At 29.7% G+C, this 16,365-nt stretch overlaps 1 protein-coding gene across 1 annotated transcript; it reads right to left on the bottom strand.

Moving 5' to 3' along the window:
* Positions 1-7,019: 7,019 nt before the first annotated feature.
* LOC114389142 (40S ribosomal protein S27-2) lies at positions 7,020-8,256 on the bottom strand. Its single transcript, XM_028349753.1, has 4 exons — positions 8,109-8,256; positions 7,708-7,809; positions 7,558-7,586; positions 7,020-7,407 (listed from the first exon to the last, which is right to left on the bottom strand). Exons 1-4 carry the CDS (start codon positions 8,109-8,111, stop codon positions 7,281-7,283), a joined length of 261 nt encoding a protein of 86 aa, XP_028205554.1. The 5' UTR covers positions 8,112-8,256; the 3' UTR covers positions 7,020-7,280.
* Between the last annotated feature and the right edge of the window lie 8,109 nt (positions 8,257-16,365).

The following is a 16,365-nucleotide window of genomic DNA, read 5'->3' as shown; positions in this document are numbered from 1 at the left end:
GTATTCAACACCAATTTTTAACTCAAGCAAAACCCGTATAAATTTATAATTCCTAAAAATATATCATTAAATGATAAGTATAATTATTTTCTTAAAATTAAGTACTTCTTTTACAAGTTAAAATTAAGTTCTATAAATATAATACTTAAAGATAATCAATAGAAGATGGAGGAAGCACTGACGTATCCTCTATAGAAAGTGTTACCTAATACATGTGTTGGGCTGTTTGGCAGAGACAGTTGACAATAAATATAATTATGCATGTATTTTAAATGAATTATTTTGTTTTATTTTATTTTATTCTTCCTCTATCGCTAAAACTCACTTAACCATACAAGTATACGGGCTTTCAGAGCATATATATTATTAAAATTTAGAATCAGTATTTTATCTTCTGAATTTTTATATTTGAATATTCAAATAATTTATAGAAATTTGATTCATTTTTTGGTTCTTTGGGTTTTATCATATTCTATGATCATGAGCTGAATCAACAACTACAAGAACAGTGAAGGTTGGGAGGAGGCAAATATAATAAACCTTACATAATAAATGTGATAATGACATTATGATTTAACAGCGTAGCCGACGTGCATGCATGCCGACATTGTTTATTTTTTAATTTCTTGTTCAGACGACATTGTTTCTATTTTCTTGTTCAGACGTGCATAAATTAATAGCTTTGATCACATGCTAGGATCTCCTCCTCTCTTACATGAAACTCAATTTAATATGCCAATGTATATATATTCCACCGTAATTTCCATATAATTAAATATGGACATACATTACATGTTCTGTATTTAATGTAGCAATAAATTATGGGACTCAAGTGATGAGAATCAAGTAGTTGACTATTTATATGCCTTCAGTGTTTGACCATTATAGGATATGATATGGTCAGATATGGGAACTTTAGTTGGGGAAGAAAGTTGGAAGTTGAGGTTCTGTGTTAACGGTGGTTGTGGTTGTTCCAAACACCCATCCATGCATGTGCTTGCTCTTTGTTTATTTATATTTAACTAACATAATTTATTAGCCTATGGTAAGATCATGTTTTTTTGGGAAATATTATTCTTTAAGAAACTCTTAGTCTGAGTGCAATCCAATTGGTTCCTTTTAATAATATTTCAAACTCAAGACTTATAAATAAAAAATAAATATTCACTTTCATTTTTTAATTTATTAGACACTAATAATAGGTCCTTAAAAATAAAAAATTAAAATTGTCTTTGAATTTGAAAAAAGTATGAAAAAATAATTTTATAGCTAATTTTTTCTGTTACCTAAAATAAACATGTCTACATGACACTTTTAATGATGATGTAATAATTAATTATTATCACATATCATACACATGATTGTCACATATCAAAAAATTAATTTTTTATTTAGTTTCTAAATTTAACAACTTGTTATTTTAGTTCTTAAACTTAATCACTACTAACGACATTTTAGTCTTTAAATTTAAATAATTTTGGACCTCGAAAATACTTTTAAATTTTTTATTAATTATCGTACTATATATAAATTGTTAACATAATGATAATAATTATTTATGGTAATGAAAAATAATTATCCCAAATATAGAAATAAGATATTTTATATTTTATATTTGAAATCATTATTAATTTATTTACTATATTTTATTAAGATAAAATTCTAAAATTTAATATTATAACTTTATAAGTGACAAACAAAAATATAACTAAATTAAAAATAAATCAACATAAGAAAATTAAATTAGTTTTTCATAATAATCAAAATAAAAATGTGTATTATTTAAATATATGAATGCTAACAAATGATTTACTTTTAAAACTCAATATATTTATTTAACTAAGGAGGAAATTAAAAGGTGAAGAGATATAAAATAGATCATTTTATTTGACCAAAATTTAAGACAAAATTAGATTTTTATTTTTTCACCTTTTTTTTATATAAATTCTAATATGACTAATATAATGAATAAACTATATTTTATACTCAATTTTGTTGGTTGTATATAATATATACTTCAACATGACAGACAACAACTATTTTCTCTATTGAAAATGTGTATTATTTAAATATATAAATACTAACAAATAATTTATTTTTAAAAGTCAGTATATTTATTTAATTCAAGAGGAAATTAAGAGATACAAAATAGATCATTTTATTTGACCAAAATTTAAGATGAAATTAGATTTTCTTTTCTTTTTCACCTTTTATTTATTTTCTTTTATTTTGTATATTCCAACATGACTAATATAATAGGTAAATTATATTTGATACTCAATTTTATTGATCGTATATAATATATACTCTAACATGATAGACAACAATTACCTTCTCCATTAAGAATATATTGGGCGAAATATATTTTATGCTCAATTTTGTAGATCGTATATTTTTAACTTATAATTAATCATGTTCTCTAATACTCAATCGTTGAACAACGATGTGAAAATTGTAAAAGGATATATAAGAAAATAGTTAACATTTTTATTTTTCAATGTCCTCTTATACTCAACTGTTATAATGAGTCAAGTTTTTTTAATTGTCTTTTCATCATTAATATTATTTCATAAAATAAAATAATTAATTAATCTAACATTCTACAAAAATATTATTATTATATAAGATAATAACTTATTTTGATTAGAATATCTGGTTTGGAACCTTGTAGAATCTTGTTAGTAATCTTCTAAATTTTACATTTATTATTGTGATGTAATCACTCATAAGTTAGTTTCATATTTATAGTATAATTTAAATGAAGGAATTATATAAAGAATAGAGATGAAGGAATATGATACTGTTATGCTAATATTTTCATACAATAATATACTTAATTGAAAATTTAAAAATACTTTTAGGGCTGAAATGAGGTAAGTGTTAAGTTTAAGGACCAAAATATCAGTAAGCCATTAAGTTTAAGGATTAAAATGACAATAAGTTGTTAAGTTCAATGACCAAATCAAAATGTCAACTTTTTGACACGTGACAACCACATAGATAACATGTGACAACCACATAGATAACATGTGTCAACTGTTACTTGTCACATCATCATTGAAAGCACCATGTAAGCACAACTATTTGAGTTAATGCAATAGCTAAATGATGGTGTGCAATATCAGGCAACCATAAACTTTGAGTTTGTGGATGAAACAAGAGAAAACTAATTATATAATTAATTTTTTGCACTTTTTGCAAATTCAAGGATAATTTTAATTTTTCATCTTTTAGGGACCTAACTGTCAACGTCTAACAAATTGATGGATGAAAATAAGTATTTACTAAAAAAGAAATAATAATGAAAGAAGTCCTACTAAAATTAGTTAGATTTTATGAAAAAAAATTAATCATCAGTGGATACTCTACAAAATAAAAGACCTCAATTATTTGGTTTTTGTCAGGCACCTAACAAAGAAAAGTAAAAGACAATGGCCACACAAGGTTTCAGCCTTTTGCAGGCACTGCATGCAAACCACTTCCGGACCATTTGAAATTTAGGCTCAAATCACTTGACAGGTTGGGCTGGCCACAGGCTTTGTGTCTAGAGTCAAGACTCAATTTCGATGGTTGCTTCCTGCACCTTTAAGTTGCTTCGTGTACCTCTTATGCAATGTTTTTTTTTTAAAGCTTTTGGATTGATAATTCCAGAAGTCACAAAAGGGGCACATTCGGGAATGCAATTTTACATTCTGGTTTGGTTATTCCGAAAACCAAAAAGGGGGTGCAGGAAGCAACATAGAGGTATAGGAAGCGATAGCCTTGCATTGTGTTGTGGTTCGTCAGTCCGTCACCTAAAGCTTTTTGTGTTCTCTATGTTTGAATAAGTGAGAAAAAATATGCAAATAAAATTTTATTTCTATTTATCCTGTTTTTTTTTTAAGAAAATAATTTTATGAACAGGGATATAAATAGATAATGCACAAGGAGTGTTCATCCATGATCCATGCACCACAAAGTAAGGAACCTATGATATAATTACTGTACTTAGCATGCGAAACATGTTAGCATCCCACAAAATTTAAAAATAAAAAATATACAAAGTCACATCCTCCACTTTAGCTACGCAGGTGAAAGGCCTAAGGGTTAGCCTATCAATCCGACAACATAAGATTCACATCACATTCCTTGATTGTGGTTTTAACCACACCCATGAGACATATTTGACAGAATCAATAGTAAGAAGTCAAAGTGAGCCTCTTATACACTTAATATTATTTCTCTTCAGTCATAATGTCCAAACCACCACATGCCAGAGTAACATCCAAACCCTTTCAATGGTTTTTCCTTTCACCATCCTTCTATGTTGAAGGTAATGAGTAGTACATGTAGACAGAAAGCCAACATCAAAAGAAATCCAAGCATATACAATACAATTGACCACACCTTAGATGGTTTTGAGCATGAGACAAATAATTTGTGTCCTCATGGTCTAGAGTTACATAATCTCATCCTAGTTGTTAATCTATCCAGCATTAAACTCCAAAAAAAAAAAAAACAAACTTCAATGGAGTTATGCATCTTCAAAACTTTTGGAAAATTCCCACAAGCAAAGAATATACAGATTTTACTATAAATAAAAACGAGAACTGTCCAACTTCCATACTCATTCATCTAAGAGGAATTTATGAGAGTAAATTAAAAAATTCAGTAAAGATTTGCTCCTCCCACATAAAAAAAATTCTTCTCCATCTCCTTGTTCATTTCGCTTTACTATTAAACCAACTCTCCATGTATACTATATAAGCGACTTTATCCTAAGAAATGAGAAACAATCAAAGAAAAAAAAACTCTTTTAAACATATATTTTCAATTCAAACCTTGTGCCGAAATTTTACTTAGGTATTAGATTTTATCTTTCTAACCAAAGCTGCAGAGAAGCAATTACACGTTATTCTTTCTTGTCCCTCCACTCTACTAATGCATGATTTCATTTAGGCCTCTGTATCAGAATCATACCCAAAAAACAAGTTGTTGCTTACTTATTAAAAAAAAATCTACATCTACATCTACCAAAATTCTCCATCAGTTAAGAGTGGGAGTGTCTCATAGCTACCTATTCCTACATTTTCCTTTACAGCCGAGAAGCTTTTTCATAAGAAGGGAACTCCAATCGGCAACTTAAAACTCAGTTCTACTTCCAATCCTACAACCCTACAATAGAGAAAAATGTGATTTCATACAAAATTATAAAATCTTGGAACATTGTTTTGGGTACACATGAAAATTGCTTCAAAATAAGGCTTCATAGGTCTAAGTTTAAAGTTATGGAATCTTCAAAGTTCAACCTAAGTAATGTGTTTAAAAGTGTATCACGCCACATTTGTAATTCAATTTAAGTATCAAGGTTATAGAATTCAACAAAATGTGGCGTGAATTTTAACCAACTGCCTTAAATTGAGTACAAGCGATCGGCTAAAATTCACATTTGATACCCAATTAATTTAAATTGAGTTTGTTGAATTCAATTGAACAGACCTTACCGTGCCAAGTTCTTAGTTTTTCAGCTAGATGTAAAATCAATACATTATTTAATAGTCTCTTTACCATTTTAATCAATAACATTTCCTTGTTTAGATATTTAAAACCATAGTGAACTACGCATAGAAATAACAACGTATTCGATAGCTTTCTTGTCCTTATCAAATACCCCATGACAAACAAAAAATGGATTTAAATGGTCAATTTATCGCTGACGCTGAGTTTCCAAGCCTCGTAATTTTTCGTCTATCTGGTTATATAGACAAACAGGTTCTAGTAAATACAAACAATGAAACTAAATAATACTAGACATAATATACCAACAGCTCCAAATAACTTAAAACATTTTTAACTCATCGCTCATTATCGTTCCAATCACACTGTACTTGTGTTTTAGTAACATATGCAGCCCATTTTCTGTGCCAATTGCAAGAAATCGTAGACAACTTCATTTTGAAACATTTTTCTGTTAAGTGGTCAATGGCAAACTACCACTTGATCTTAATTAAAATGCATTTAAATGCAATTCATGAAAACACCTATTTGGTGCCTTCAGCCATATTTTGATTTGTAAAAATATTAACATTAACAGAGATAACAAAACAACTATTCATTATACACAAGGAACTTGACGTTTATGTGAAAAATACCAAACAAAATATATTAATTTGGTAATTGCCTAACAGATAAGTGTTCTCTGCTAACCAAGAGAAACATTAACAAATACAAAAAAAATCAAATTAGCAAATTTAAAACAATACAGAAAAACATAGCAAGATCAAACAAAAATATGGGATCAGTGTTTCTATTTTTTAAAAAAGTGATTTAAGTGCAAAATCAAAACACTAATGACATGAATTTGTGTCATGGTAAATAATCAATCATTCACCCTCACCACCTAAGCTATAATTAAGAAGCCTTGTGGGCAGAAACATGCAGCAACTTTGCAATGATGTAGGGAAAACCCTCTTGCTTAAACTGCTAAAACTAAAGCAGGAAAGCAGCCAAGGAGCCCCTCAATAAGTTGATTTGCGCCTACGCACCTTAAAAAGAGTGCGCCACAGAATACCCTCTCTCGTGGAATACCACGCCACCCCTCACTAAAGAGGGAAGCGCCCGGCCTTAGGCGCACTAAAAAGCAAAACCAAGTTTACAGAAACATGAAAAATCCAAAGACAATCAATATTTAAGTGATCCAAGGAGACCAGTAAGAAAACTATATTCCAACAGAATGAAAGAATACCAATAAAATAAACTGCTACTGAGACAAAGAAAACTAGTATTCAGCAACTACTTGTACGTTGAACAGAATCAATAGGCACAGGATCTACACAACAAGCAGACAGGTTCCTGGGAAAATAAAGGCAGCCTAACACACCAAACAAACAATTCCCAATTATAATTGCTGCTACATAAGATGATGGCATCAAAGATAGCAAACAGAACCACAAAGCACGTAGAATGATGGCCTATTTTATGCAATGTATATTGCTGGTATCAAAATTCATATGTACATTATTGACACTAACACGTCATCAGAGCATACAAAACATGTTATTGTAAAAATAACCATCAAACTAAACCATATTGATTTTAGTAAATGTTGTCGAACAAAACCACATCCACTTTAATAAAGAAAAATTCAACATTGGCTACTATGTCTTGTGGAAGGCTGAGAGAGATATTGTCTTACAATTTAACAAAATTAATATACCATAACGGAAATGGATTCCATTTCAAAAACCTAACAACCGAAAATTTTCAATCATTGACAAAGAAAAGTCTGGTTAACAAACCATTCAATCTCCCTTCTTCCTAAAAGAGCACCCTTCGGTTAACCTTGCCCGTCCGCCTGTTGGTTGGCACAACACAGTCTGGCAGTTTCCGCAAACCACAACAGTCTGAGAGTGGCTAAACACAGTTGTTCTGCATTCAAATTAAAAATTACACAACCAAATTCACATCACTTATTTAAACATCATTATAATTACAATCAATTATAATTACAATCAATTATATATATATATATATATATATATATATATATATAAAGAATAAAACAAAGCTTCTACTTACATGTTGAAGCAGCCCTGGCACTTAACATCCTACAACAAATAATCAAAACTTGAGAAAAGCTTCAAATAGAAGCTTTATATATAAAAAATATATAGCAATAGTAGGGTACTGATATGATATTCTATTTCAAATAATAGGCAGATTTTATACCATGAAGAAAGAGTTTGGTGACTGCACAAGACGCTTGAGCTTGTGCTTTCTCTTCTCCAACTCAGCTGGAGGATTCAGCAAATCAATATCGTTCTGTAGAACCTACTCACCGAAAAAAGAAAACGTTTTTCATTCAGAAAATCTTAATTCAAATAAATGATATCACATTGTTCCATCTTCTAAACTATAATAACAGAGGACGGTCGTCTAAAAAACTAAAATTGATAATAAAAAAAATACGATCCTTCCCTCTATCGTTTGTTTTTTTTTTTTTTTTTGCCATTTCAAGATGGAAAATTGCACACATGACTAGAAGAATGGAAAATTGGAGAAACAATTGCAGATCTAATGCGAGAATTAAGAGAGAGCGAGAGAGAGAGAAAGAGAGAGATGAGAGTCACCATTGTAAGAAAGAAGCGCTGAAAACCTGAGCAAAAGGCTCAACCCTAGGTTTTGCAGCAGCAGCAGCACAAAGCGGCGAGGGAAGAAATGAAGAGGAGAATCAGTAGGTTTATAAAGCTCTCTTTATCACCAACAAAATAAATAAAAGGTAGGGCTTAACATATTTGTTATCTGGGCCGGCCCAGGGCAAACGACAAGGTTTGGTGGTCTACTTTTACCACTAAATCCAATTTCAACAATAAATATATATATATATATATATATATATAAATACAGGATTTCAAATTTCATTTTTGAATCTTCTTACTTTCATTTTAATATAATATCTCTATTAGTTAATCTATTAATAGAATATAAGTAATATAGAATCTAAGTAATTCACGGTTAGGATAGATCTAAACCAACTCATTATATATATATTATAACTTACTATGCCAATTATGAAACAACTTAATAAAAACACAAGATAGCCAATCCGAAACGTCACAAAATCCCGAGCTCTTCGGGGATGCCCTCAGCGCCGAGGAAGTGTACCAGGGTGTATGTGCGACTCGTTCAGATCATATACTAAGAAGAAAAAACCAATTTCATTTTTTCAATATTGTTGATCGGTTAAGATAGTGTGAATATAGTTTTTCCATTCAGACTATCTTAACTTATATATATACATTTTTTACATTCTTCTATCTTGTATCAAATTTATGGTTTCGATTGGGTTTTTTATATATATATATATATATATATATATATATATATATATATATAATTGCATTGTTTTCATTCTTAAAAAAAAAATTTATAACAAAAAATAATTTCTGGTTTTTACAAGTTTATTCCAATTTTAAAAACTTGAATCATCGTCTTGAATAAAGGTTTTTTAAGTAAAGTTACATGACTTATTTTAATCTTATACCTTGAATATTTTATTTTATTTTTATTGTTTATTCCTTTCAATTTTAATATTTAATTTAATTTAATTAAAATTTAAATCCTAATATATTGCATCAAATTGAAGGTTTTTTATAAAATAAATTTTAATATTACTGTAAATCTTAACATATATTTATGTATTATAAACTAAAAGACATGGCTTAAAGAGTGAAAATATGAGTTTCTTTTATATCTAAAATTACTTGGTGTTTATTTTATGGAATTTGGTTGGATTTGACTAAACTTATTATTCAATTATGGGGTTGAGTTAGGTTTATGTATTTTTGTTCTTAAACTTCATTTAATCACAATCGATTTGTTTTGGTTTAATCAATCAAGTATGATCATTTAATTTTATTTTAAATTTTTTTATTAACAAACTTTCTAAAAATTAGCATCAAAACTAAAGTTGAAATAAGGATAAAAAAATATGAAAATTATCTTGAATTTGATTACTTTGACATTGAACTATGCAATAATATATTTTCATTACAAAATCACAAAAACAACTGAAATTTAGGATATTATGATAGATTGGATTCCATATCATCCAGGCACGCTAGTGATTGCTTAACAAGTATTTATTTGGCACCAAAAAAAATAAACAAGTATTTAAGAAATTTTAGCTAGTCAAAATAAGAAATTTCTTATTTTAAAAGTTTTAATCCACCCCTTCATCCCAAATTGTGGGAGAATAATTAAATTAAATGGATAGATGTTATATGTTAAAATCTTAATCATCTTTTTTAATCATGTAGTATTACATCACTCTATATTTTATTTTATATTATAATAATAGATCTCTTGAAATCTTAAATTATTTTTTAAATCCCACAACAATTGAATGCAAATTAATTTTATGAAAAAAAATAAAAAAATTAATTTTTTAAATGGATGTAGATTTTTAAGAGAATTGAATCTCCACCCCAAAGCAAACATTCTCCAATAATAAATCTTATTAAAATCTGAAATTAAAATTTGCTTACAAGGTCATTGAAGATACTTCAAGGCATTTGACAAATCAGAATCCTTAACCCAATACATGGATGGTTTATATGATAATAAGTAATCAATCAGACTTTAGTTATCTGATTTCGTGCAACTATCTTTCGAGCAGTTTAACATTTTTCATAATTAAATGGGATAGATTAGGGTCCATCCCCTTCCATTTTGATAAATTCTTATTCTTAGGAAATGTACAATGGATCAACTTTTCCATCTAATTCATTCATCTCTACTCTACCATCTGCCATCAATCAAAACACGAGGAATCCAAAGAAAATAAGCATATACATATTTAATTAACTTTTTAAAATATAACTTTTTTACAGATTTTATGAAAGGATTTTTTTATTAAAAAATTCATTTTCAAAATTTTACATTTTTTATTAATAAATATTAGTTATTAAAATTATTATTTTTTATTAACGGAAATATTCAAACCAGTAAAATGGATCAACTTTTTCATCTAATTCATTCATCTCTATTCTACCATCAATCAAAACATGAGGAATCTAAAGAAAATAAACATATACACATTTAATTAACTTTTGGGCTTCAATTCCTAGCTACAACTATATGAAACATTAGTAAATTAATATTAATTGGCATTAGTAAAGTAAACTATATGACATAGCAGATTTAACAAAAAAAATTTAACTAGTGATAGAAGGTATATATATATATATATATATATATATATATATATATATATATATATATATATATTGAACATTCTCGTTCCAATTACAGTGCATAGTTTTACCAACTCTCAAAGAAACCATTAGTGAAGGAATCCAAGGAGTTAACCCAAGCAATTCTCAAAACTACTCAGGAAATTTCATTCCAACAGAATGAAAAGACACATAAATAAACAGTCACTGAAACAAAGAAAACTACTACTCAGCAACTGCATGTGTGTTTAATAGAATCAATAGCCATGGATCTACTACATAACAAGCAGAAAAATTTCTTTCAAAAACCAAGACAACTAAATACACCGCAGTTCCCAATTATAATTGCTGCTTGCCAAGACTATGACTAAAAGATTGCAGACACAGAACAGAACCGCGAAGAATGTAGAATGACAGCATATTTTGCAGAATGTACTCACATAAAATCACGAGAACAAGTATTGTAAAAATAAAATAACCAAATTAACCCATATCCACTCTAGTAAAGAAAATTCCTGCAAAATTCATTATCCAACAAAACCATATCATCCATTTCACTAAAGTGTTACAATTTAACAAAATTAATTAATGTGATAACTAAAATTAATTCCTTATCAAAAACCTAACAACCAAAACTCTTCAATCATGGACATAGAGAAGTAAGGTTACTACTACACCATTCAATCTCCCTTTTTCCTAAAAGAGCACCCTTCGGTTAACCTCGCCCGTCTACCAGTCGGTTGGCACAACACAGTCTGGCAGTTACCACATACTACTATTGTCTGAGAGTGGCTAAACATGCACAGTTGTTCTGCATCCAAATTGAAAGAAAAAGGCACATAACCAAATTCACATCACTTACATAATTATCATTATAATCAAATTTCAAATTAAAACAAATAAAAGAAAGATCCTACTTACATGTTGAAGCAACCCTGGCACTTGACATCCTGCAACAAATAATCAAAACATATAAGAAATGCTTCAAATAAGATTTTCTATTTCAGTCTATAAGAAAATCAATTATTGATAATATGTACATGTTTATAATAAACCATGAATTTGAAATATCATATTGATTTTTATTTATTAATGATCGATATTACTTATTTTAGAGAAGCCAAATCCTGTTAAGTTTAAAGTATTTTAAACTTTTGACTTCTTTATTATATATTCTTTATTATTTTCAACACTAGTCATATTATATTCTTTTTATTAAATTTGATGTAAACTTTAAATAACGGACTAGTAACTTGTGTAATATTTGTGTTTTGTTTTTAAAATTATGAAAATAAGCAGTTACTTAAAGAATAAATACTTGAATGTGCACGAAGTTATAATATAGCACATATATTACAACTTAAAGGCATTTGTTTTTTAATAAAGAAAGGATTTGGTTTAAATGCTTACTATTAAAAAATTGTTGAAATATTTTAGTTATATCACGGAAACCATGCTTATAATTAAAAAATTAAAAAATTAAGGATTTTAAGATAATTTTTCAGAAAATCATCTTAAAATATCTTTTTTTTTAAAAAAAAACTTATAATAATGATTATGAGTATGAAAGAATATCATAATTAAGTCCTTTTAAAAAAACAACAGTAACTTTAGAGGTCCTACACAATAATAAAAAAAATCTACATGAAAAATTCTAATTATAATAAATTAAATACAGGCTATTAAATTCTAGTTACATTTAAAAAAAAGATTGTCAACTGAAACCTCTCAAATAGAAAACCTAACTAATAAACTATTAAATTTTAGTTACATTTAACAAAAAGACTGTCAACTGAAACCTCTCAGTTAAATAGAAAACCTAACTAATAAATGATACTCAACTTCTCAATATCCAAAGAGGACCAAAGAAGACATGAATAAGCACCTTTGTTATAGCAGTAAAAATTAGTGAAATATGATAAATGTGAAACATGTTATGCTTTAAATGTGTTTGATATAGTAGATCAAAATTAACATTTTCTGTGCAAAAGAACTAATAAAAAAATTATTTCAATCTAAGATAAGCACTTTAAGAAAAAGTAAAACTTGTTAAACATAAAAAAAAGTAAACTAAAAAAATCATATAAAGGACCAAAATACTTTGGCATTTAGAAAATAAAACATGAAGTGCATGTCTCGATGCATTTCGTTTTCTAATTTCTCTAACAAGATAGTTTGAAGTATGACGTCATTATTTTCTAACTTCTAGAAAGAGACACAATGACCTGTTGGATGTGGAGCATGAGGGTTTCGTCTGTGAGCTTCTTGCCAGCTTCATCGGTCACGTGGAACACTGCATTTTGCAATAAAGAAAAAAGACCTACACCACATGGATCAGAACCGAACCATTGACGTTTGTAGATGATGATAATGTCCTAGTTATGGTGCTTGCTGCATGCAGATTTTGTCTCTGATTTCTAAGCCAGCGACTCCTTTTTTTTTAATTATATATTTCATGCATTTTATATTACTTTCTAGAATTTTTTTGTCTATATCATTTTAATTATCTTATCTCACACTATGCGTGAAAATAGGCCTACGAATTTTTTAGGCATAATCTGGCCTATAGATTATCAAAGATTTTTATTTTAGATCCATCTGACCTCTTCAAAAGTTTAGGCTGATAGGATTTTTAAAAATTTTCTTTACATCAAATTTTCATTTCATCAAAATTATTTCAAACAATTGAAGTTTTTTTTCCTCTTTCTCCCGACAACGGGTTCTTCATGTCCATTTTCTTGATTGTTAGCTTCTACTTGAGTTGAATCTGCAGGAACTTGCCTTCACCTCATTATCATCTGTATGAGTGGATGCTATTGGTTCACTAATTTCCAAGGGAGAAGACATCTGCTAGAAAAAATATGAATTAAAACATGACACAACAACAAGAGGAACCATAAGATTGATGTCCCAAAACTACATTGCCTTTGTAACGAAAAAGCTATCTAAATATAATACTTATAATGACATGCAAAAAAGTATTGATAGAAATCATACATCACCAAGTAACAAAAATAAAATAAACGTGAACATGCCTAAATCAAGACTCATAATAAAACTTGTTAAAGGAATAAGAAGATGAAAGAAAAAATGGCTAAGGTTGTGAAGTTTTACCTCTAACAAAGCTTGAAGTGAAAAGGATACGATTTTTGTTTATTATGCAATTTTTGTTAGTTGTGTTCTCTATTTTACTTCTAACGTAATAGGAAAAGGAGATGTCAAGAGGAATACGAAAATAAGCCAATAAAAATATTAAGGAATATAAAGGGAATGAACTGAATATCTTAAAACTAGTAAAAAGAATGAAACGACAACACATTACTCACACCACTTAAATTGTAATTAAAGTCTTACTTGATTATATGAATGAACGTTATGGAGTAGTGTGTAATCAAAGTTTGCTAGTTTTAAAAAATATTAATTATACCATGTGTTCTGTTCAATGCAATGACACATATATATTGGTACCTAAAAAAATAATATAAGTATATATACATATATATAGATCGGCCTATCAGGCTTATAAAGCTTTTTAATAAGCCTAAGTTTGGTCTATTTAATTTAATAAGCTTTTAAAAAAGTCTGACTAGGCCAGACTTTATGTAGGCTAGGTCGTAGGCTCCTATAGGCCGGCCTGATCTATTCTTACCCCTATCCCACACACCTCTTTTTGCCGAACAAATAATAAATTATATAAATAATGTAACCAAAGACACTTTTCACCAACGGTTTACGTCATTTTGATAGAACACATTCAAATTTTCATTTTCTTTAAGAGAATCTTTTTTCATGGATTCTTATAAGATGACAACAAAGTATAGTTCTTTTATCCTTTTCCATTCATATCCCCTTGTAATAATGGTTAAAAAAGCAAGCACGTACCTCAATTTGCATTTGCTTTTGGTACCAAGTGTTAGACATCAAGTCAATCTCTTTGCATCTTGAATAATATAATATGATTATAATGATTGGTTAGTATACTTACAACAATTAAGTAGTTAATATCCCTAGAAACTAGAAAGTAGTTATGCTTGAAAAATTTTAAACACATGCTATAGATTGAAATCCTAAACGGCTGATCATGGAATAGAGTGACTCTTAATATAATATGTTAGTATTTTCATTTCATAGCTAGAACATAGGTAGACTAAAAATGGAAGGTATTTTGTAATCTGTTTCAGAGGTTGCAAAGTGACCCACCATTCCTATGCAACAATTATGATGTACAACACTACCACAACCTTACAACTTACAAGGCATTCAAATTAACCTTCACCAACTAGGCTCAGAGAAGGCTTTCTCAGCCTAGAACTTAGATGCAAAGGCCATAAACTCTGAACCAAAGCCATTATTGTTCCCAAAATGCTAACTATTATGTTCTTCAAAGATCACCTCGACCTCTTTTTCCAAGCTCCAAGCAATGGACCCCACCACTTCATCAAACCACTCTTCATTCTTCTTACCGTACACCTCCCTCTCCCTCCCACCCAATCCTTCATCCTCGATCCTCCACGACACGAACCTGACAATCTCGTCTCGTTGCGGCATAGTGCAAGAGGCACTTCTCCTCTGCCCGCCACATGTTCCAGTGCAAGGCGAAGATCTCCACTATGTGCACATTGGCCTATGAGTCCTCCTTCCGCCGAGACTTCATCCATCAGAGTCAACTGCATTTGCGCGTGGAGCGCGTTGGTGTCACGTGGGTTGGTGTTGAGACGCTCTTCGAGAAGCCTCTCTGCTTCCTCCTCGATGAAGGTAGTGTCAGACTCGGTGACGAGGAGTAAGCTAGGTGGTGATGACGGGGGGGGGTGGAAGTGCATGAAGAAGAAGGCAACAACGACGATGAAGGAGGTTAAGGTTTGGAGGAGAAGGGGAGGGAAGGGTTGTTTGGTGCGAAACCCAAGGTCTTTTTAAATATGTGGTGCAAGAATGACACTAATTTCAAAGAAAAACGTCTTTGAATACTTGATTTTTGAGACGATTTTAACAAAATCATCTTTGAACACTCATTTCCTAAGACGGTTTATAAAACCATTGTCGTATATATTCTTTTATGTACAAAATTTTCACCATCTTATATATTAATACAGTTTTTGGGAACCATCTTAGAAAGCACATCATGAAAAATTACTTTTTTTTAGTAGTGCCATATTCTTGAGTTCAATCGATGCAATATATGATTCTTAGTAGATGAACATGATTCTTAGTGGATGAGTCAATTAACCTAGGAGAAGGATGACCTAATGAAAATTTCACAATTAGATTGAATCAATTGTGGTGTGATTGTGAAAATTTTAAAAAATTAGACATGTTTTCTTCACATGTCATTGTTACTTGTAAGATTGTTCACCATGATTACATGTCTTACATACATCTAGTTTACACATTGGAGCAATGTTTTAAAACTCGGATCGACCCGATTGGTCGGACTGTGACCCGGAGGTCGGATTAGGTCGAGTCATACATTCGATCGATTATGCTTTCGATTCAGAGCTTAGCGCGTGACGCGCGCTCAGCGCGCGTATTGGGTTGGGCCTGCTTCAGATTTTCTTTTTTTCTTCAATTTTTCTGGCCTTTTTGCTTGTTACACCTCCAATTTTTAAATCTGCTCTGACTCTTTATTTATAGCTGTTGAAGTGGGCTTTGAGCCTTC

Source organism: Glycine soja, chromosome 16 (genome assembly GCF_004193775.1).
Source record: "Glycine soja cultivar W05 chromosome 16, ASM419377v2, whole genome shotgun sequence".
Classification (NCBI taxonomy): Eukaryota; Viridiplantae; Streptophyta; class Magnoliopsida; order Fabales; family Fabaceae; genus Glycine; species Glycine soja.
This window is presented reverse-complemented; position numbering and strand designations above follow the sequence as displayed.